The following is a 19617-nucleotide window of genomic DNA, read 5'->3' as shown; positions in this document are numbered from 1 at the left end:
GCCTTTCATGTCTACCATCAGCTAAAACTTGCAATATTTAAAAAAAATCTTGCAAAAGTTGGGATATTACACATACATTTATGTTGTTTTACTTAGCGTTACATCCTAAGCATTTCCCCAAATAATTAAAAACTCCTCGTAAGTGTGATCGTAGTGGCTGCATAATACCTTACGATATGGCCGTTCCATAATTCATTTGGAATATTAATTTGGAATTATCTTGGTCAGCCCAATATAATCACAAGGGGGCTTAAGAGCAAAAAAGGAAGGCAGGGTGGGAGAACCAGAGAAAAGGCAAGATGAAATGGAGTTGGCCCAACCTTGCTATCTTTGAAGGTGTAGGAAGGGGACCATGACGGAGGAATGCCGGCAGCCTCTAGGAGTTGGAAATGGTACGTAAATGGACTATCCCCCAGAGCTTCCAGAAGGGGAGGCAGCCCTGCTGACACCTTGATTTTAGCCCAGTGAAACCCATTTTGCACTAGTGACTTCCAGAACTGTAGGGTAATATGTTTGTGTTAAGTCAGAAAGCTTACGGTGACATTTTATGGGAGTGATAGAAAACTAATACAGGAAAGAGGAGAGGTGTTTACTGTCACACGGTTGCTCTGAAAAGAGCTCTGCAAAGTGTACATCTATGACCACCCCCTTGCTATTTCCTGTTGGAGAAATTACTATGTGTAGTTATGCTGCTAATATCACTCTGGGGCTCACATTACTATTTATCAAAATTGCTCCCTCCACCCCCAATCCCTGTAATACTAACAACACACTAGCCTTTCTCTACACAGAAATACGTGATACAAAAGACCCAACTTCCAAACATCCTTTCCTTGAAGGGCCCAGCAGACCTTTGGGGAAGGTGATGTCCAAGGCGATGTCGTATGCCTCTGCAAAGACCGTGATATTTTCAATCTGAACAACACCGAGAAGATTTTCTGCATCTAAAACCTACCAGGGTAAGGGAAATTCTTCAGTAAAAGCAAGACCCGTGAGGTGCTTGGAGCCTGAAACATGTAACATCCTAAAGGGGATATGGCAGGGAATGTTTTTGAAATGTATTCCCCAGTGGGTATTTGATCTTTACCCACCATTTGGTAGGATTTGTGCTCCTCTTAGCACTCTTTGGGGAATGCTGGTATAAACAATACAAGAATGGGGAAAAGGGACTGTCTTTTTTATTGTTGCTACATTACTGAAGTTTGGGCTCAGAGGTGACATTACAGGAAAGTGATTTTGCATTTTGTGACAGGCTCTCACTCTGTCACTCAGACTGGAGGGCAGTAGCACAATCTTGGCTCAACTGCAGACTCGACCTCCTGGGCTCAAGCCATCCTCCCACCTCAGCATCCCGAGTATCTGGGACTATATAGGAGTACACTGTCATGCTCAGTTAGTTTTGTATTTTTTTTGTAGAGGTGGGGTTTCACCATGTTGCCCAGGCTGGTCTTGAACTTCTGAACTCAAACGATCCTCCCATCTCAGTCTCTGAAAGTGTTGGGATTATAGATGTGAACCATCATGCCCAACTGCTTTCTTTTTTTTTTTTTTTAACTTCTAAATCAAATAAACCTTGTGAGCATTGGGCTGTCATACTCTTTTTGGGCAAATTAAGGATGGTTTTTACTAATTCCTGGGGCACTTCTGATTTAATGTTGATTTTCTAGCTAATTCTAGTTCACTTTGGGGGCCTGACAGAGGCAAATACTGCCTGTGCAGAGCCCTAATCAGGCTGCCGTTTGGCTGGGACACACAGAGATGGTCACAACAGTTGTGAAAATATATAAAGTGATGGTGCAGCGGCTCAGCCTGTAATCCAGCACTTTGAGAGGAAAAGGTGGGAGGATCATGAAGTCAGGAAATCAAGACCATCCTGGCTAATGCAGTGAAACCCGGTCTCCACTAAAACTACAAAAAATTAGCTGGGCATGGTGGCACATGCCTATCGTCCCAGCTACTTGGGAGGCTGAGATAGGAGAATCGCTTGAACCCAGGAGGCGGAGGAGTTTGCAGTGAGCTGAGATCACACCACTGCACTCCAGCCTGGGTGATGGGGCAAGACCCCGTCTCAAAAAATAAAAAGACACATTGGGAGGTAGAATTAGCAACCTTTGCTAGAGGCCTGCGATGGAAGGGAGGTCATCAAGAAAATGGGGAATTAAGGCTGATAGCCAGGTGTCTGTTGGGAGCAACAGGGTGGAGGGTGACATTTACCAAGATAGGAATCCAATAGGTGTCTGGCTTTAAGAGTGTGAAATCAGGACTCTGATGCTTACCTAGGTATAGCAACACTATTTGTTCATTTGTTCATTCATTCATTCTTTCATTCACTTTCTTACACATTGATTGTTATGTTCCTGGCACTGGGAAATCAGGCATAAGCAGTATCGCCTTTATGGTGCTTGCATTTGTATCCACAGCAAGATATTGTGGACTGGTGATATCAAAAGGGGATCAGATGGGAGCATGTAACAGGGAGACCTCTGTATGTGTGTGTGTGTATGTATACATGATTTGATAACCAAGTCAGTGGACATGTGAAGCCTCACCTCCAACCGAATAGCCTTCCTGATGTTGATAGGCTTGGTGGGCTGAAAGTACAGGTGCAGGCCGTACTCAGCCTTTGGGGGGATGGTTCCCTGCATCATGGACGCGGTGAAATCATCACCCAAGTGCTCCAGGTTGGTGATCCGCCAGGCCACGGGCAGGAGCGTGACATTGCGGAGAAGAACTACCCTGGCTTCCTGTCTGCAGAGACAAAAGGAAAGTTTGAAATTTCACTTCAATCGCTTCTCGGCCTTTTGGCTAAGATCAAGTGAAATTTCACTTCAAATTTTGTGGTTTTGTATTTTTTAAAAAACTTTTAGTTTCAGAGGTTCGTATGCAGGTTTGTTATATAGGTAAACTTGTGTCATGGGGGTTTGCTGTACAGATTTCATCACCCAGGTACTAAGCCTAATACCCCAAAGTTATGTTTTTCTGCTCCTCTACCTCCTTCTACCCTCCACCCCCAAGTGTCTGTTGTTCCCCTTTTTGTGCTCATTGGTTCTCATTACTTAGCTCCCACTTCTAAGTGAGAACATGTGATATTTGGTTTTCAGTTCCTGCATTATAGTTTGCTAAGGATAATGGCCATTATCCTTAGCATATGATTTTTTTTTTTTTTTGAGACAGAGTCTTATGCTGTCACCCAGGCTGGAGTGCAGTGGTGAGATCTCGGCTCACTGCATCCTCCACCTCCCGGGTTCAAGCAGTTCGCCTGCCTCAGCCTCTTGAGTAGCGGAGATTATAGGTGCGTGCCACCACACCTGGCTAATTTTTGTATTTTCAGTAGAGACGAGGGTTTACCATGTTAGCTAGGCTGCTCTCCAACTCCTGACCTCATGATCCACCAATCTCGACTTCCCAAAGTGCTGGAATTACAGGCGTGAGCCACCGCACCTGGCCAAGCATATAATTTAAAAAAATCACAGTTTCTCTTTCATGTGTGGGTGCTGAACAAGATTTCTTAACTCTTTTTTGAATTGTTTTATTTAAGTCTGCCATATTTTCAATTTGTGTTTCACTGAAAAAAATTCACATATAAGCAGACCTGCCCAGTTCAAACCTGCATTGTTCAAAGGTCAACTGTATTTTTCTTTAGCACATTAAAATTGCCATTTGATTGTCTTCCAGCTTCCTTTGTTACTGATGAGGAGTCAGTCATACTGTATTTCATTTTCTCCTGGCTGCTGTCAAGATTTTCTCTTATTTCTGGTTTTAAGAAGTTGGACCAAACTTTGCCTTAATGTGGTTTTCTTTCTTGGTTATTAATCTATTACATAAAATAGGTGGAGTTGATATTATTAATCCCAGATGACCTATAAAAAACCTGAACCTGCTGGTCACGGTGGCTCATGCCTATAATCCCAGCACTTTGGACAGCTAAGGTAAGCAGATTCCCTGAGCTTAGAAATTGAGACCAGCCTGGGCAACATGGTGAAACTGTCTCTACTAAAATACACACACACACACACACACACACACACACACACACACTAGCTGGCTGTGGTGGCACATGCCCATAATCCTGGCCACTTGGGAGGCTAAGGCAGGAGAGTCACTTGAACCTGGGAGGTAAGGTTGCAGTGAGTTGAGATTGCACCACTGTATTCCAGCCTGGGTGACAGTATGAGACTTTGTCTCGAAAAAACAAACAAACAATCAAACAAACAAAACCCTGAAGCTTAGAGAGGTTAATTGATGGCTCCAAAGTCACCGATTCAGTGGCAAGACTTGGGCTATAACTATTTTATCCAGCCTAAGGTTTGCTAAGCTTCTCGGAACTCTAAGTTTTTGCTTTTTCAACAAATCTGGGAAAGTTCTAGCTACTCTTCAAATATTTTTGGCTCCTTCCCTCTCTCTTTTCTTTATGGGCCTCCAATCACAAATATGTTACACTGCTTGATTGTCCCACTATTTACTGAAGGTTCATTTTTTAACCACTATTTTTCTCTCTATGCTTTTTTTTTTTTTTTTGAGACAAGGTTTTGCTCTGTCAGCCAGGCTGGAGTGCAGTGGCGTGATCATGGCTCACTGGAGGTCAGAAAAAGCACTTTTGGTTACTTTAATTATTACTTAGTTCTTTAAGCAGTACTTATCAGGAAAAGGGGCCTGGTGGTGGTGATTAAAGGATGCAGGATACATGTCACAACAACATTCTCTCCCAGAAGCTGCAGAAGTAAACATTTTTTTCTACTTAGAATAATAATACAATTCCAATGAATGAATATGTAAGTTCTAGTTTTGGTCTAATGTTCTGCTTTTACTTTAACTTCTAGAGCAAATATTCTTTTTTATTTTTATTTTTTTATTATACTTTAAGTTCTAGGGTTCATGTGCACATGGTGCAGGATTGTTACATAGGTATACACGTACCATGGTGGTTTGCTGCCTCCATCCTCCCAACATCTACGTTAGGTATTTCTCTTGTTAGTCCTCCCCAATCCCCCCTGCTATCCCTCCCCTAGCTCCCCCATCCCCCAAGAGGCCCCATGTGTGCTGTTCCCCTCCCTGTGTCCTCATTATTCAGCACCCACTTACGAGTGAGAACATGTGGTGTTTGATTTTCTGTTCTTGCGTCAGTTCACTGAGATAACCTCTTTGGGCAATAGACTGCTTTGAGAATCTGAAGAAAGCTAGGGCAGATATATGCATATTTTGGTAGTTGATCTTAGGGGGCGGTCCTTGGCCCTGCTGAAGTTCATCCACTGAACTAACAATCTGTTAACTAGATAGGTTTACTAACTATCCTGGTTTGCACAGGACCAAGGAGTTTCCCAGGGTGCAGAACTTTCAGTGCTAAAACCAAGAGAGTCCAGGGTAAATCGGGATGAGTTGTTTACCCTAGAACTAAAGGCTCCTCAAATTCCATTCCAGTCCTGACATGATCTAGAACTCTGACCTGTGCAGCAAGAGCCGGTCAAAATGTAATTGCCTGGGTTCCAACTCTAGTTCTGGGCGGATCCCCTGGCAGCTTAATTGGAAGATGGCTGGCTCTGGGTTATCATTGATGCAGCAGACAATGCTGTCTTCAAAGACACCAACTGAAGTAGGGTAGGCCCATACATTTAATATCTGATGGAAGGAAAGGTCAAAAGAAAGTACGTTTATACCAACGGTGCCAAGGCCTCAAATTTCCTGAGAAAGCCTTGCTTTGTGTCCATATGACCGTACCTGCTTCTCATTGGGCTTCAGGACCATGGTGTTGGGTTCCAGGAAGTATGTGTTTGCTTTGACATCATTCTGAAAATAGAAGAATGCCTCCACCACCATTAAGGAAGTGTTCAGGATTGTGAGCGTCTCCGTGTTGCTAGGGAATACTGATGACTTGTACCTGTGGATAACAGGAACGGCGCTAAGGGTGTGAAGACCGAATGAGAATGCAGGTGGAAAAGAAGCCTGTGACGTGAAAGGCAATTCAAAGGGACAGTGTGGCTGCACAGAGGCATGGTGGCAAAGTACATGAGGTTTGTAGTTGTGCAGACTTGCCTTGGAGAATAAATGCTACACTGTGACTTGACTACCCCGAGCCTTGGTCTACTTATCTCTAAAATGGGATGATAACACCACTTTGGACTCCTGAGTAGGAAGTGAGATCACGCATCTAAAGCTCTCAGGACAGCTGCAGATAGCAAATGCCCAATGAATGTTAGCTGTGATTATTGCAAAGAATTTCAACTGAGAAATACGTAGATCTATCCTTCCACCTGCTCATGTCCCCGAGAGAGATTATCACTTGAGTAACTTTTTATTTCACATCTGTTTTAGAGATGACCTCATTCACCTCCTTCTCCCACACCCTCAGAGAATGCTGCTATTCTGATATGAATTCATTTAGCCTTGTTCACTGTTAGAAGGCAGTTTCTGTTCCTTAGCGCCTTAGGGAGAGATCTGCAGAGTTGAGCACTATGGGCATTTGGGGATGCTCAGTTAATAGTGGCTGAGCAAAACAAACCAGGAGAACGCCCAAGGGAAAAAAGTCACATCATCAGAGGTCACAGCACAGGCTAGGAAAACAGAAACAGTCTGAAAAAGGTCTTAGACAGGCCATGATGGAGGATGAAAGGAGGGAGAATGACAGAAACCAAATGAAAGTCAGAGAGACAGTGACCTCTCTGTGTGGATAACCGCCAAAGGGGTGTGTGGCTTTCTCACCTAACCACTAACCACCTCCACCCAAGACTGTGCTAAGGGCTCCATGTGCATTACCCAGTTCAGTCCTCACAAATCTGAGGAGGGTGCTGTTGTTTTCCCATTTTACAGATGAGGATAATAAAGCTCAGCAAGGTTTAAAAGAATAAGTGAATAGGCTTAGCGCAGTGGCTCACGTCTGTAATCTCAGCACTTTGGGAGGCTGAGGTGGGCAGATTGCTTGAGCTCAGGAGTTTGAGACCAGCCTGGGCAACATGGCAAAACCACATCTCTACAAAAATACAAAAATTAGCCAGGTGGGATGGCACACACCTGTAGTCCCAGCTACTGGGGAGGCAGAGATGGGAGGGTTGCTTGAGCCTGGGTGGTCAAGGGTGCAGTGAGCTGAGATCACATCACTGCATTCCAGTCTAGGTGACAGAGTAAGACCTTATCTCAACAACAACAACAACAACAAAAAAGGCCCTGCGCAGTGGCTCATGCCTATAATCCCAGCACTTTGCTCAGGTGGATGAATCACAAGGTCTAGAAATCGACACAATCCTGGCCAAAATGGTGAAATCCCATCTCTACTAAAAATACAAAACAAAACAAAAAATTAGCTGGGCGTGGCGTTACGTGCCCATGGTCCCATAGTCCTGGGAGGCTGAGGCAGGAGAATCACTTGAACCCGGGAGGCAGAGGGTGCAATGAGCCGAGACTGCACCACTGCACTCCAACCTGGTGACAGAGTGAGACTCTGTCTAAAAAAATAAATAAAGCTTAAAAAGAAAAAGAAAAAGAATAAACGAATAATACTCAGTTGCACTGGAAGTTGTTTTGGATCACCGTAGTCACTGTCCTCCCAGATCAGTGTCATCTGTCCCCACATCCTGGTGAATTCCAATGCTGTCCCAAACGTGTACCTCCTTGAACAGCCATCATTTCCCTGACTCCCACCCCAAGACTGTTCTGTACCTCATGTCCATTAACCTGACCACATGTCTTCCTCCTAAGCCCTCCTGTTGGGCTTTGTAGATCCTCTCCATCATCAGCAAACTCCCTTCACCTTCACTTTTTAATCCAACATCTCAGGGAATAAAGTGGAGGTAATGGGAATGGAGGACAAAGATGGCCACAAGCTGCACTGAGGAGGCCCAGAAATTAACAACCTCTACTTAGCACAAGAAATGCTGTATGGAGTGAAGACGTGGTGGAAATCTTGGTTCCAGTTTTTGTTTCATTTCCTGCTTATATGATACGAAATTTGTATATAACTGAAAAAACTAGTCTCACTAAGAATGTATGATCACCTGTGGGTCCCCAATTCTGCCTAATAATCTTAATCTGTTTCTCTAACATGCTCCCTCTCCTACTTTCCGCAAAGCTGCTTTTCATGTCCTCTCTATTTCTTCAAGATTTCAAACTTCCTCAACTCCCCTCACTGCAAGGGATGATCTCACATCATCTGTCAAGGAGGAAAAGACATGACTGTGTAGGAGCCTCCTCAGTCTTCCAACCAAAGTGTAAACTTACCGTCTGCGATGCCATCTTGCCATTTTCCTCACTGGCATGCAGTGACGGTCCCTCTTCCTGGCATAGGCCAGCACCCTCACATCCCACTGTGCTGCCTCAGGGAGCTATGCCATTGATGGCCCTTACTGACTCCTGAAACTCCAACCTCTTCCTTCCATTTCCTCTTGGCATGCAAGCATCATAAGAACAATAGTGCGCGAACAACCTGCTCTGCACTCCAGGCTGTCCTCCCATCTCCCTTCACAGCCAAGCTTCTCCAAAGAGTTATCCTCACATCTGACTTCTCACTTCACTTTGCTTGGGCAAAGGACTCTTGCTAATGCTCCTAGTGACCTCCATGTTGTTGAACTCTGTGGACATCTATGCCCTCATCTTTCTGCAGTTTCTGCAGCATTCAATGTAGCAACCATGTCCTCCTCTCAGGGCTCCACGACACTGGTCTTTTTGGTTTCCCCAATAGTGTTGGCGTCTTTCTCATCTCCTGGCTCCTCCTTTTGTGCATATTGGAGTTATTCAGGGCTCTTTCTCTTCTTACATATAGTCTTCTCTCAGGCAATCTCATCTATATCTGTGGCTTTTGTTGCCTTGAAGAGTGACCTCTCCTTTGAGAACCAAAGCTATACAACCTATTCTCTGCTTCATGTGACTACCAGAAATATCTTCCCAGCAATTTAAACTGAACATACCCCAAAGTGAACTCTTGATCCTACTCTGATCAAGCCTGAAGCCTCTCTTAGGCTTTCCCATATGGGAAATAGCACCCTCATTCCTCTGAGTGTCCAGCAGGAAGTTGGGACACAAGAACCCAGTTCTCCTGACTTGTGGCTGGGGGCTAAGAGAGGCAGCATTAGTAAAAGCTACATCTGTGTACATAGGAATCCTACTTGTACTCTTTATAAGCCCAACCCGGAGTCTGAAATCTGCTTTAAAATAATGGAACACTTACTTATCTCTTGATTTTCCACAAAGCAGTGGCCCGAAATAGTATGTCTCCACACTCATAACATACTTCTTAAAGATGACCTCATTTATCTTCATGTCCATCTTCCTCTGAGGAAATATAACTCTGAACACAGGAGAGGAAGAGGTGAGGGGAGGCTGCCTGAACGGAAGTTCAATGCTGCCACGTGATGTTTATATAAACCTAACACTCCCTGCTCAACATGGGGTCTGGGCGTCTACAGACAGTGACTCTTCTTTGTCCCAGCTCCTTCCCACCACCAGAGAAGACATTATGATCTGAACTCGAAAAAAAGACTTCCAGTGGTGTCTTCTATAATGAGAGTGGTGACAGAGCTGAGTCAGATGTTTTGTCCTAGTGCACCCAGCTAAAAACATTCCTGCGAACCCCTATGGAAAACCAGTTCTGGGAGATACGAATTAGCTTCTGAGTCCCTTGGTCGAATGTGGCCAAGTTGCTCAGCCAGGTGCTTTTCTGCAGTGCATGAGCTGCACAGTGTTGTTCAGTAGCTTGGAAAAAGTTCACCCATGCAGAGTCACACAAGGTTTCTTTTTCTTTTTTTTTTTTTTTTTGGAGACAGAGAGTCTCACTCTGTCACCCAGGCTGGAGTACTGTGGCATGATCTCAGCTCACTGCAACCTCCGCCTCCCTTATTCAAGCCATTCTTCTGCCTCAGCCTCCTGAGTAGCTGGGATTACAGGTGCCCGCCACTACACCCAGCTAATTTTTGTATTTTTAGTAGAGACAGGGTTTCACCATGTTGGCCAGGCTGGTCTTGAACTCCTGACCTTGGTTACACATGGTTTCTAAATTATAGAATAGAACTGCTTTAAACTTGCTTAATAGTTAAATAAGCAAACTCATTTGCCAGGGGAAGACTTTTTTCCTCCCACTTTGCACCTATGATCATTGTCTTTATTGCAGTCTGGGAATCCCTGGTAAAATCACGTCCCCCCTGTGGCTCTTAGTCAATGTCCAAGATAGGGAAGCTGATACAACAAGAGGGGCTGGGATGATGCCAGAGCTCCATGTTATGATGAGGGCCACCTGTTCAAAGTGCCACGGAGGAAAATAAAAACAGCGGTCAACTTTATCTTTTAAAATGAAGCATACTTACTTTGGGTCTTGGGAAATGTATGGGTAAGTGCAGATGCCTCGGCAGTGGAGCTGGTACTGGCGACAAGTTCCTAGGATCTCAAAGTTAAAGGTTTGGTCAAAGTTCCCAAACTCGTCAGAAGAGAAGTATACCTGCAACGTTACCTCACTGTTGGCTGGCACAATCCACCGGAAGTGATTCAGTCTGCAAATGACCACACAGGTTTGTAAAGTGAGAGTACTCCCCTCTGGCCAAGAGAAGACAGGAGAGCTGCCTGGAAGTCCTGCCCTGTTGGGCTAGTGGCATCGTGGCCCCTGGAGCCCCACAAGCAGGACAGCTCTGTTCCCCTCCAGTGCTGTGACAGCCACACCCTCAAGGTAGGCTTTGGCATTCCCCTCCCCTGGTTGCTGGGAGGCCCACCTGATGAATTTCTCCTGGGAGTGCTGCCCGTTGAAATTGTTCAGGTCTATATCTGACAGCGGGGAAATGGTTCCAGCAAGTGCCCCCGAAACGGCCTTCTTGGTTAAGGCCATGCGACGCTTGTCCTTCTGAGTCTCAGAGACTTGGTCTATCTTTTCTTTCATTTTCTGTCTGCCTGCTTTAGATGAGCTGGTCTGCTCCTCTTGAGCCTTAATTAAAAATGAGCATGAGGTCTTAAATATTCACTCTTTGTACACACAAATAGAAGACAGAGATGGCTACAACATGTCTACATGTCTGTCATCTGGGGAGATGGTTCTGCAGGGTCAGGATGCCTAGAGCAGGGCAGGGTCTAGTCTTGGGTAGCAACAAGACCAGTGCATTCCTTGGCACCCTAGTCCCTCAGGAGAAGGATAAAACCGTAGAGAAAGCTTGAAGCTGGAGGGTGTGTGTGGAACTCGTCTTAGTTCCTGGCAGTACCCAACATGGCCAGAAGGGCTTGTAGCTTTCTTGGCACCACTAAGCCAGTTACCCCCATCTGCTTGCTGTCTACTTCTAATACTTTGTTGACATATACCCCTCACCACTAGCTCTCTCCCATTCTCTTTGTTCTTAAGAATTATACATGAATAGAAAATCTTACTGTTTCTACAGAGGTAGAGATAAACATGTGATTCATCTGCAACATTTAATAAGAAGTTCCTATTTTTCTAGTGGTATTTTCATGTTTCCTGATCAAAATCTTTTTTTGCCTTTTAATTTATTTATCATTTCCACCTTTTTTTTTTTTTTTTTTTTTTTTACTTTTTATTATTATTATTTTTTGAGACGGAGTTTTGCTCTTTGCCCAGGCTGGAGTGCAATGGTGTGATCTCGGCTCACCGCAACCTCCACCTCCTGAGTTCAAGCAATTCTCCTGCCTCAGCCTCCCGAGTAGCTGGGATTACAGGCAGTCATCTACGACTGGCTAATTTTGTATTTTTGGTAGAGACAGGGTTTCTCTATGTTGGTCAGGCTGGCCTCAAACTCCTGACTTCAGGTGATCCGCCCACCTTGGCTTCCCAAAGTGCTGGGATTATAGGCATGAGCCACCGTGCCTGGCCCCATTTCCAACTTTTTTTTTTTTTTTAAAGAAAATTTTAAGAGTTGAAGGCTTGGTACAGTAATAACTAGTTTTAGCAGTTGTCACTTTTTCTCCTGAGCCATTTGAAGATATGCTGCAGACATGACTCTTTGCCTCTAAATCCTTACACCTCCTCAAGCAGGTACGGTCTCTGCAATCCTGCATCATACTATCATCACATCTAAGAAAATGAACACTAATTCCACACTACTGTTCTGGCATACAGTCTATATTAAAATTTTCCTATTTGTCTCAGGCATGTCTTTTATACACATTTTTCCCCAATAAATACCTAATCAAAGTTCCTATATTGTGTTTCTTTGTTATGTTTCTTTTTTAAATTTTTTATTATTTTTCCATAGGTTACTGGGGGTACTGGTAGTGTTTGATTACATGAGTAAACTTTTTAGTGGCAATTTGTGAGATTTTGATGCACCCATCACCTGCCCAGTATATACTGTGCCCTATTTGTAGTCTTGTATCCTTTGCCCTCCTCTCACCCTTCCCCCAAGTCCCCAAAGTTCATTGTATCATTCTTATGCCTTTGCATCCTCATAACTTAGTTCCCACCTATCAGTGAGAACATACAATGTTTGCCGTTCCTGAGTTATCACAGTTTCTTTATCCACTTGTTGATGATGGGCATTTGGGTTGGTTCCATGATTTTGCAATTGTGAATTGTGCTGCTATAAACATGTGTGTGCAAGTATCTTTATGACTTCTTTTCCTCTGCGTACATATCCAGTAGTCAGATTGCTAGATCAAATGGTAGTTCTACTTTCAGTTAAGGAATCTTCACACTGTTTTCCACCGTGGTTGTACTAGCTTACATTCCTATCAGCAGTGTAGAAGAGTGTTCCTGATCACTACAGCCATGCCAACATCTACGGGTTTTTATTTTTATTTTTTGATTATGGCCATTCTTGAGGGAGTAAGGTGGTATTGTATTGTGGTTTTGATTTGCGTTTCTCTGATCATTAGTGATGTTGAGCATGTTTCATTTTGTGTATCTTTTGTGAATTGTCTATTCATGTCCTTAGCCCACTTTTTGATGGGATTCTTTGCTTTTTTCTTGCTGATTTGTTTGACTTTGCTGTAGATTCTGGATATTAGTCCATGTTCGGGAGTATAGATTGTGAAAATTTTCTCCCACTCTGTGGGTTGTCTGTTTACTCTGCTGACTGTTTCTTTTGCTGTGCAAAAGTTATTTAGCTTAATTAAGCCCCAGCTACTTATCTTTGTTTTTATTGCATTTGCTTTTGGGTTCTTGGTCATGAAATCCTTGCCTCAGCCAATGTTTTGAAGGGTTTTTACAATGTTTTCCTCTAGAATTTTTATAGTTTCGGGTCTTACTAAGTCCTTAATCCATCTTGAGTTGATTTTTGTATAAGGTGAGAGATGAGGATCCAGTTTCATTCTCCTACATGTGGCTAGCCAATCATCTTAGCACTATTTGTTGAAAAGGGTGTCCTTTCCCCATTTTATGTTTTTGTGTGCTTTGTTGAAGACCAGTTGGCTGTAAGTATTTGGATTTATTTCTGGGTTCTCTATTCTGTTCCATTGGTCTGTGTGCCTATTTTTACATCAGTACCATGCTGTTTTGGTGACTATGGCGTTAGAGAACAGTTCGAAATTAGGTAGTGTGATGCTACCGGATTTGTTCCTTTTGCTTAGTCTTGCTTTTGCTACATGCTATGTGGGCTCTTTTTTGGTTCCATATGAATTTTAGAATTGTTTTTCCTAATTCTGTGAAGAATGATGATGGTATTCTGACAGAAATTGCATTGAATTTGTAGGTTGATTTTGGCAGAATGGTCATTTTCATAATATTGATTCTACCCATCCATGAGCATGAGATGTGTTTCCATTTGTTGGTATCATTTATGATTTCTTTTAGCAGTGTTTTGTAGTTTTCCTTTTAGAGGTCTTTCACCTCCTTGGTTAGGTATATTCCTAAGTATTTTATTTTATTTATTTATTTATTTATTTATTTATTTGCAGCTATTGTAAAATCAGGAACTACTGAGTTCCTGATTTGATCCTCTGCTTGGTCATTTTCGGTGTATAGAACAGCTACTGATTTGTGAACATTAATTTTGTATCCAGAAACTTTGCTGAATTCTTTTATCAGTTCTAGGAGCTTTCTAGAGGAGTCCTAGGGTTTTCAAAGTAAGTGATCACGTCATCAGCAGTTTGACTTTCTCTTGGCCGATTTGGATACCCTTATTTCTTTCTCTTGTCTGATTGCTGTGGCTAGGACTTCCAGTACAATGTTGAAGAGGAGTGGTGAGATGGGGCATCCTTGTTCCAGTTCTTGGAGGGAACACTTTCACCTTTTCCCCATTCAGTATTATGTTGGCTGGGGGTTTGTCATAGACGGCTCTTATTACATTGAGGTATGTTCCTTGTATGCTGATTTTGCAGAGTTTTAATCATAAAGGGATGTTGGATTTTGTCGAAAGATTTTTCTGCATCTATTGAGATAATTGTGTGATTTTTAATTCTGTTAATGTGGTGTATCACATTTATTGACTTGCATATGTTAAACCATCCCTGCATCCATGGTACGAAGCCCACTTCATCATGGTGGATTAACTTTTTGATATGTTGTTGGATTTGGTTAGCTAGTATTTTGTTAAGGATTTTAGCATCTATGTTCATCAGGGGTATTGGTCTGCAGTTTTCTTTTTTGGGTTGTGTCCTTTCTTTGTTTTGGTATTCGGGTGATGCTGGCTTCATTGAATGAATTAGGGAGGGTTCCCTCTTTCTCTATCTTGTGGAATAGTGCCAATAGGATACCAATTCTTCTTTGAAAGTCTGGCAGAATTCTTCTGTGAATCTATTTGGTCCTGGACTTTTTTTTGTTGTTGTTGGTAATTTTTAAATTACCATTTCAATCTCACTGCTTGTTATTGGTTTTTTCAGAGTATCTAGTTCTTCCTGATTTAAGCTGGGAGGATTGTATTTTTTTCCAGGAGTTTATCCATCTTTTCTAGGTTTTCTAGTTTATGAGTGTAAAGGTGTTCAAGCCTTGAATGATCTTTTGCATTTCTATGGTGTCAGTTGTAATACCTCCTGTTTCATTTCTTATGGAGGTTACTTGGATTTCTCTCTTTTTTTTCTTGGTTAATCTTGCTAATGGTCTATCAGTTGCATTTATCTTTTCAGACCAGCTTTTTTTCCCCCACTTATCTTTTGTATGGCTTTTTTGTTTGTTTCAATTTCATTTAGTTCTGCTCTGATCTTGGCTATTTCCTTTCTTCTGCTGTGTTTGAGTTTGGTTTGTTCTTGTTTCTCTAGTTCCTTGAGGTGTGACCTTAGATGGTCAGTTTGTGCTCTTTCAGTCTTTTTGATGTAGGCATTTGGGCTATGAATTTTCCTCTTAGCATCACCTTTGCTGTATCCCAGAGACTTTGATATGTTGTGTCACTACTGTCATTCAGTTTTAAGAATTTTTTAATTTCCATCTTGATTTTGGTTTTGACCCAGTGATCATTCAGGAGCAGGTTATTTAATTTCCATGGATTTGCATGGTTTTGAAGGTTTCTTTTGGAGTTGATTTCCAGGTTTATTACACTGTGGTCTGAAAGAGCGCTTGATATAATTTCAATTTTTAAAAATTTATTGAGGCTTGTCTGCGGCCTATCATATGGTCTATCTTGGAGAAAGTTCTATAAACTGTTGTGTACCATGTGTATTCTGTGGTTGTTGGATGGAATGTTCTGTATATATCTGTTAAGTCCATTTGTTCCAAGGTATAGTTTAAATTCACTGTTTCTTTATTGACTTTCTGTCTTGATGACCTGCCTAGTGCTGTAGGTGGAGTATTGAAGTCCCCACTGTTATTGTGTTGCTGTCTATCTCATTTCTTAGGTCTATTAGTAATTGTTTTATAAATTTGGGAGCTCCAATGTTAGGTGCATATATGTTTAGGATTGTGATATTTTCCTATTGGACAAGGTCTTTTACCATTACGTAATGTCCCTTTTTGTTTTTAAACTGCTGTTGCCTTAAAGTTTGTCTGATATGAGCATAGCTTCTCCTGCCCACTTTTTCTACCCTTTTACTTTAAGTTTATGTGAGTCCTAATATGCTAGATGAGTCTTTCGAAGGCAGAAGATAGTTGTTTGGTTAATTCACATCCATTCTGCAGTTCTGTATCTTTTAAGTAAAGCATATAGGCATTTACATTCAATGTTAGTATTGAGATGTCAGGTACCATTCCATTAATAGTGCTATTTGTTGCCTGTGTACCTTGGTTATTTGTTTTTTTTTTTTTTAAATTGTATTTTTGTTTTATAGATCCTGTGAGATTTATGCTGTAAAAAGTTTCTGTTTTGATGTTTCCAGGATTTTTTTTCAAATTTTAGAGCTCCTTTTAGCAGTTCTTATAGCGTTGGCTTGGAAGTGGCAGATTCTCTCAGCATTTGTCTGAAAGAGACTGTATCTCTCCTTCATATACGATGCTTAGTTTTGCTGGATACAAAATTCTTGGCTGATAATTGTTTTGTTTGAGGAGGCTGAAGATAGGGCACCAATCCCTTATAGCTTCTAGGGTTTCTGCTGAAAAATCTGCTGTTAATCTGATAGGTTTTCCTTTATAATAGATTACCTGGTGCTTTTGTCTCACAGCTCTTAAGATTCTTTCCTTCATCTTAACTAGATAACCTGATGACAATGTGCCTAGGTGATGATCGTTTTGTGATGAATTTCCCAGGTGTTCTTTGTGCTTCTTGTTTTGGATGTCTAGGTCTCTAGCAAGGCTGGGGAAGTTTTCCTTGAGTATTCTCCCAAATATGTTTTCCAAACTTTTAGATTTCTCTTCTACCTCAGGAACACTGATTATTCTTAGGTTTGGTCATTTTACATTATCCAAGACTTCTTGGAGGCTTTGTTCATATTTTCTTATTCTCTTTTGCCTTTGTTGAATTGAGTTAATTCAAAGATCTTGTCTTTGAGCTCTGAATTTCTTTATTCTACTTGTTCAATTCTATTGCTGAGACTTTCCAGAGCATTTTGCATTTCTCTAAGTGTGTCCAATATTTCTTGAAGCTTTGGCTTTTTAATGCTATGTACTTCATTGAATATTTCTCCTTTTACTTCTTGTATCGTTATTTGGATTTCCTTGCATTAGGGTTCACCTTTCTTTGATGCCTCCCTGATTGGCTTAATAACTAACCTCCTGAATTCTTTCTCAGATAAATCAGGAACTTCTTCTTGATTTGAATCTATTGCCAGTGAGCTAGTGTGATTTTTTGGGGGTAACAAAGAGTTTTGTTTTGTTATATTGCCAGAGTCGGTCTTCTGGTTCCTTCTCATTTGGGTAAGCTCTGTCAGAGGGAAGGTCTAGAGCTGAAGACTGTTGTTCAGATTCTTTTGTTCCACAGGGTGTTCCCTTGATGTAGTATGCTCCCCCTTTTCCCATATATGTGGTTTCCTAAGAGCCAAGCTGTAGCGATTGTTATCTCTTTTCTGGGTCTAGCCACCTAGCAAGTCTGCCAGCCTCTGGGCTGGTACTGGGGGTTATCTTCACAGAGTCCTGTGATGTGAACCATCTATGGGTCTCTCAGCCATGGACACCAGTCCCTGTTCTGGTGGAGGTGGCAGGGAGGTGAAATGAACTCTGTGAGGATTCTCAGCTTTGGTGGTTCTCTATTTTTGTTCTGGTTGGCCTCCTGACAACAGGTGGCACTTTCCAGAGAGCATCAGCTGTGGTAGTATGGAGAGGAACCAGTGCTGGATGGTGTCCTAGAACTCCCAGGAGTATATGTGCTTTATGTTCAGATATCAGGGTTGGTAGGGAAGGATCATCAGTTGCACGCAGGGTTAGGCATGTCTGAGCTCAGAATCTCCATGGGCTGGTCTTGCTGTGGCTGCTGTAGGGGATGGGGGTGAGGTTCTCAGGTCAATGGAATTATGCACCTAGTAGGATTATGGCTGCCTTTGCTGAGTCATACAGGTTAAGTGGGGAAAAGCCAACAGTTACAGGCCTCACCTAGCTCCCATGCAATCCAAAGGGCCAGTCTTACTCCCACTGTGCCCTGACCAACAGCATTGAGTCTGTTTCCAGTCAGTGGGCAAGCAGGGCTGAGAACTTGTCCCAGGCTACCAGCCTATCAGCTGCAGAAGCAAGTATGGCTTTAGTTATTCCCCTGCCTGTGGAGTCTGCATGCTGGATCTGTGCCCTCCCCAGAGTTCTGGCCAAGAGGCTTCTTGTCCAGTTCAAATTGTTACAAAGTTCAGCTGCAGGCTTCCTTCTCCCTGTGGCATTTTCTCTGGGCCTCTGGCCACCCTCCCAAAGGATCCCTGTGATGTCAGAAAGGAATGGCCTGCTTGGGGACCTGGGGAGCTCCCAGGGCCTTTCCCGCCGCTTCCTTTACCTCTGTATTTCACTCAGCTCTCTAAATTGACTCAGCTCCAGGTAAGGTTGGAATCTTCTCCTGTCAACTAGGCCTTCAGTTTCCCCAGTGTGAGTGTGTGTGCAGGGGCGGAGGATCTTCCTTTCCCACTTCCACAGTTTGGGCACTCACAGCATTTGGGGTGTCTCCTGGGTCCTCCAGGAGCTGTCTGCTGATTTCAGAGGGTCTGTGGATCTCTTCAGGTATCCTAATTTATTCCTGCAGTTGTTCTGGAGCTAAAATTCACAATGTAGGCCCCCTCATGCTGCTCTGTCCATCTGAGTTGGAGCTGCAATCTAGTCCTGCCTCCTGTCCACCGTGATCTGTTATATTTTTTTAGTATCTTTTAATCTAGACCCTCCTGCCCCGTCTCTCAATTACATTGCATTTTTGGAGATACCAAATTTGTGTTCTTACAAAATACCCCACAGTCTGGATTTTTCTGACCATTCTTACAGTGTCATTTAACTTATTCCCTGTATTTCCTGCAAACTGAAAACTAGGCTCAAAAGCTTAATTAGATTTGTAGATGATGCCATGGACTTCATACTCCATCACAACACGAACAAATCAGGATGACCCATGGTTGCAAACACCAAGTATGCTCCTGTTGGTAAGGTGGTGTCAACCCACAGTGAACTGCATTCTTCCCTGTGAGGCCTGCAGTCACCTGACCTGTGGGCTGGTGTTCAGACTGATATGAGTGTCTTCTTTCCCAACAACCTTTCACCTAGTGCTTTTTGCAACCTTTGATGATCCTTAATCAATTATTTCACCAGGGATAACAAACAGTAATTTTCAAGTTCAACCAATTTTTCTATAATTTTAAGCTGCCAGTCTTCTAGAATAAAGAGTTTTCATTTGTCTACTGGGGAGGAATTAAGTTTCCTTCTAAAATGATAGGTTAAACAATATTTCTTTTTCATGGCTCACTTTCTTTCTTTTTCTTTCTCTTTCTTTCTCTCCCTCTCCCCTCCTTCCCTTCCCTCCCACCCTCCCTCCCTTCTCTCCCTCCCTTCCTGCCCTCCTTTCCTTCCTCCCTCCCTTCCCTTCCTTCCCTTCCCTTCCTTCTCTCCCTCCCTTTCCTCCCTTCCCTTCCCCTTCTTTCCCTTCCCTTCCTGTCTTCCTTCCTTCCTTTCTTCTTTCTTTCCTTCCTATTCTTTCTCTCTCTCTCTCTCTCTTTTTTTTTTTAAGACAGGATCTTGCTGTATAGCCTAGGCCGGAATACAGTGGCACCATCTTGGCTCACTACAAACTGCCTCCAGGCCTCAGGTGATCCTCCCACCTCATCCTCCTGAGTAGCTGGGACTACAGGTGCATGCCATTATGTCTGGGTAATTTTTGTAGAGATGGGGTTTCACCACATTCCAAGGCTGGTTTCAAACATCTGGGCTCAAACAATCCACCCACT

The 19617-nt window shown here is 42.8% G+C and overlaps 1 protein-coding gene across 3 annotated transcripts in view; it reads right to left on the bottom strand.

The window, feature by feature from the left end:
• HYDIN (HYDIN axonemal central pair apparatus protein) overlaps nucleotides 1-19617 on the bottom strand; it is a 432426-nt gene that overhangs the window by 85416 nt on the left and 327393 nt on the right. For all 3 annotated transcript variants that reach the window (XM_032284417.1, XM_032284419.1, XM_032284418.1), the window contains 7 exons: nucleotides 10686-10894; nucleotides 10287-10469; nucleotides 9155-9274; nucleotides 5716-5875; nucleotides 5444-5616; nucleotides 2550-2748; nucleotides 852-951 (listed from right to left, as the gene is read on the bottom strand). In XM_032284417.1, the coding sequence (XP_032140308.1) occupies nucleotides 852-951; nucleotides 2550-2748; nucleotides 5444-5616; nucleotides 5716-5875; nucleotides 9155-9274; nucleotides 10287-10469; nucleotides 10686-10894 (1144 nt within the window). The remainder of the gene's footprint in view (nucleotides 1-851; nucleotides 952-2549; nucleotides 2749-5443; nucleotides 5617-5715; nucleotides 5876-9154; nucleotides 9275-10286; nucleotides 10470-10685; nucleotides 10895-19617) is intronic.

This window comes from Sapajus apella, unplaced genomic scaffold (assembly GCF_009761245.1).
Source record: "Sapajus apella isolate SASKATOON/1434 unplaced genomic scaffold, GSC_monkey_1.0 scaffold15, whole genome shotgun sequence".
In the NCBI taxonomy this organism is placed as follows: Eukaryota; Metazoa; Chordata; class Mammalia; order Primates; family Cebidae; genus Sapajus; species Sapajus apella.
Note: the sequence above shows the minus strand (reverse complement) of the source record. Positions and strands in the feature narration are given on the sequence as shown.